We start from the raw sequence: 3,333 nt of genomic DNA, 5'->3' as shown, positions 1-3,333 counted from the left end.
TATATATATATATACATATATATACGTACACATATGTATATATATGCATATATATATATATATATATTCATATATACATACATATATACATATATATACATATATATATATACATATATATACACACATATATATATAAATGTATGTGTATATATATATACACATATATATATACATATATATATACATATATATTTACACACATATATATAAATACATATATATACATATACATGTGTGTGTGTGTGTGTGTGTGTGTGTGTGTGTGTTAAAACAGACTGAGAGATTGTATGGAGTTTTATATTCCCTTTCTTCAATTTGCTTTTTCTATTCTATTATACAGGAAGATGTATTATTTAATTCACTAATATTTCTCACTTGTTTTATAGATTATTTCATATAATGTGGTGGAACCTCAGCTTAAAACCCAAGCCTCTTTAATTATTAACGTGACAGATGTTAATGATAATGCCCCCATATTTAATGAACAGATGGAATTCTACTCACATCCTTCTGCGCCTGTTAATTCAACGCTGGGGAAAGTTGTTGCAAAAGATAATGATTATTCGTCAATTAATAATCAAATCGACTACTTTTTACTGAATGGAAGTTTTGATAAGTTTACCGTCGATAAAAACTCAGGTAACTTCTTTTCATATCTTATAAACAATTGGTAAATTAGGCTGATTCTTCACGAAGAACAATTCTCAGTATTTTGGGTTTCTTAGAGAGAATACCGGACTTCTTTGTATTATGGGCATAAGGCCTGAAATTTCGGTGATAATGGGTTACAGAGAATGATGGACTCCTTTTTATTATGAGCAAAAGGCCTGAAATTTTGGGGTTAGAGGGCTACCACAGTACTTGGCTCGTACATTTTTCATCGAATTTTTCTATCTATTTTAGGAATTTTATTCTTACCAGCCTTTGACTTTTTTCTATCCAAAAGAATTTTCAGCCCGCAATTTACATACTATTATTTACAGCATTTTACGCTTCAAGATACACAGTTCCAAAAACTTATTATTTCAGATCTCTTCAAAGCTTATAAATTTTCATTACGTTTAAAATCTATAATTTCTAAAATTATCTTTAATGAATAATCTAAAAAACATTTTTTCTGGATTGTTCTAATTCTTACTGAAATTTCATCATTAACTCTGTCAAGTCACAGTAACACTGGACTTTCTAGACATTTTGGTTCTTTTGTGTAACACTTCTAACTATAACATTTTTAAAATTCTGCTGATGACTTACTTTAGCTATGGATACATTTTGCATTTTGTGAGTAATAACGGATGTTTTTCAGAAAAATTAAGAAGCCGTCACATACAAATACTTTTCAACGTTGTTGTCGTAAAAATTGATATCAACAAATGTAAATGTAACATTGTACATTAATTTTACATAAATACGTTAAGATATGATGCACTGAATGAAGTAGGCAAAAGATCCTAAATTGAACGAAACTTCACTCCTAATTCCATCATCATCGACCTCTGAACATTACTGCATTCAGTCTTTGGACTCGAAGCGCCGGTTACTCGGTTTCCATGGCGTATAAGTAACCGAGATCATAACATTCTTTCTGGACGGGACGAGTATCCATCGTAGGTTTACTCATTTATTGTTTAATGGACTAGATTATTGTGAAATGAAGTATTTTACTCAAGAACACAACGCAACACCCGGTTAGTGAATCGAAACCATGATCGTCCGATTAATGATTTCAATACCGCTAATCACTAAGCCAAGTAGTTCTTGTTTGTTTGTTTTTTTCACATTTATCGCTCTTTATTGCCGAGAAAAAACAAAAACCTAGCTTGGTGAGCGACTCTAAAAGAATTGGGAAGATAATTTCAAGAAATGTTAGAATTAATCTCCCAAAATTAAATTAACTGCTTGGAGAAAAATTTAAAGCTTGTGTGCAGACTGAGATAACTATGAACATGCTTCAGTCTATTAGACACTGTGTGGTCTCTTCAAGCCTGCATGATCAATTGACAATGAAATTCAGATAAAGAAAATTTCACAACATACTCCTAGCGTCATTTTGGATCTCGGCTTTTTGTACTCTATCATTCTATTTTTCTATGATGAAGTAAACATGAGTCTTAGAACGTCCACTATTGCTCTTCTGTATTTTCCTATTTAATCTGTTCCGATAGTTCTGTTCAATGAACATCGAGAGTTACAGACTTTGTATCTCTCATATTTGTTCTGCTTTCTTTTTCCTTGGGAAGCTAACAGTGTTTTCAGTTTATGTCTCGTTATATTGTGTACATAACTTCTCTAGTGTAAAAAATACTTAATGCCATTTACTTCGAGTTATTTGTAACCTTGCAACTGAACATTTTATAGAAAATATTCTCTATGCTGATAGCAACAGCCTTTAAATTGAAAAAACATGTTTTATGTGGAATTGTGTGAAGATGATATCTGTTCTAACTTCTAATGCAATATGTCTGTAAATACTAATTTATAGTTAAGATAATAATATTTAAAGACAACTGGTAATTTGCATGAAACACATTAAGTGGATTGTACAGAGAAGTAAATAATGTATGAAATAGATTCAACCAAGCTTTTTTATTCGACTGCCACATTGTAAATTGATCTGTGAAAATGTTTTAAGCTTCTTACAATCTGTCGAAGAGTTAATTTGGCCGAGTGGATATCGTATAGGAATACCACAAATCAAAAGGTAATCTACGGTTCATATTCCCCTAGTACATTGGTACTGTTTATGGCCGAGATATTTAAACCTCATTGACTCCAATCACATGCCTTTAAATAGCCACCATGATGACATCGGTTTATACGATGTTACTATATAGATTTGGCACAGGGCCAGCAATTTTAGAGGAGGAGTTAAGTTGATTACATTGACTCCAGGATTCAACTGGTACTTGGATTCAACTGGTACCACCGTCACCACCATTATCAACAACAAGAACAGTAATGATAATAATCCTTTCTCCTATAGGCACAAGGCCTGAAATTTGGGGGAAGAGGCTAGTCGATCGCATCTACTCCAGTGTTTCACTGCTACTTAATTTATTGACCCCGAAAGGATGAAAGGCAAAGTCGACGTCGGTGGTATTTGAACTCAGAACGTAAAGATGGACGAAATATAGTTAAGCATTTTGTTCAGCGTGCAAGGCAAAATGCCAGCTCGGCAAACTCTGACAGCTCACCACTTTATAATAATAATAATAATAATAATAATAATAATAATAATGATGATGATGATGATGATGATGATGATGATGATGATGATGATGATGATGATGATGATGATGATGATGATGATGATGATGATGATGATGATGA

The 3,333-nt window shown here is 32.1% G+C and overlaps 1 protein-coding gene across 1 annotated transcript in view; it reads left to right on the top strand.

Moving 5' to 3' along the window:
- The window catches only part of LOC106875431 (protocadherin Fat 4), a 483,512-nt gene that overhangs the window by 354,215 nt on the left and 125,964 nt on the right, over window positions 1-3,333 (top strand). Inside the window, exon 26 of the mRNA XM_014923579.2 lies at window positions 390-642. Within this exon, the coding sequence (XP_014779065.1) occupies window positions 390-642 (253 nt within the window). The remainder of the gene's footprint in view (window positions 1-389; window positions 643-3,333) is intronic.

This window comes from Octopus bimaculoides, chromosome 15, assembly GCF_001194135.2.
Source record: "Octopus bimaculoides isolate UCB-OBI-ISO-001 chromosome 15, ASM119413v2, whole genome shotgun sequence".
In the NCBI taxonomy this organism is placed as follows: domain Eukaryota; kingdom Metazoa; phylum Mollusca; class Cephalopoda; order Octopoda; family Octopodidae; genus Octopus; species Octopus bimaculoides.
This window is presented reverse-complemented; position numbering and strand designations above follow the sequence as displayed.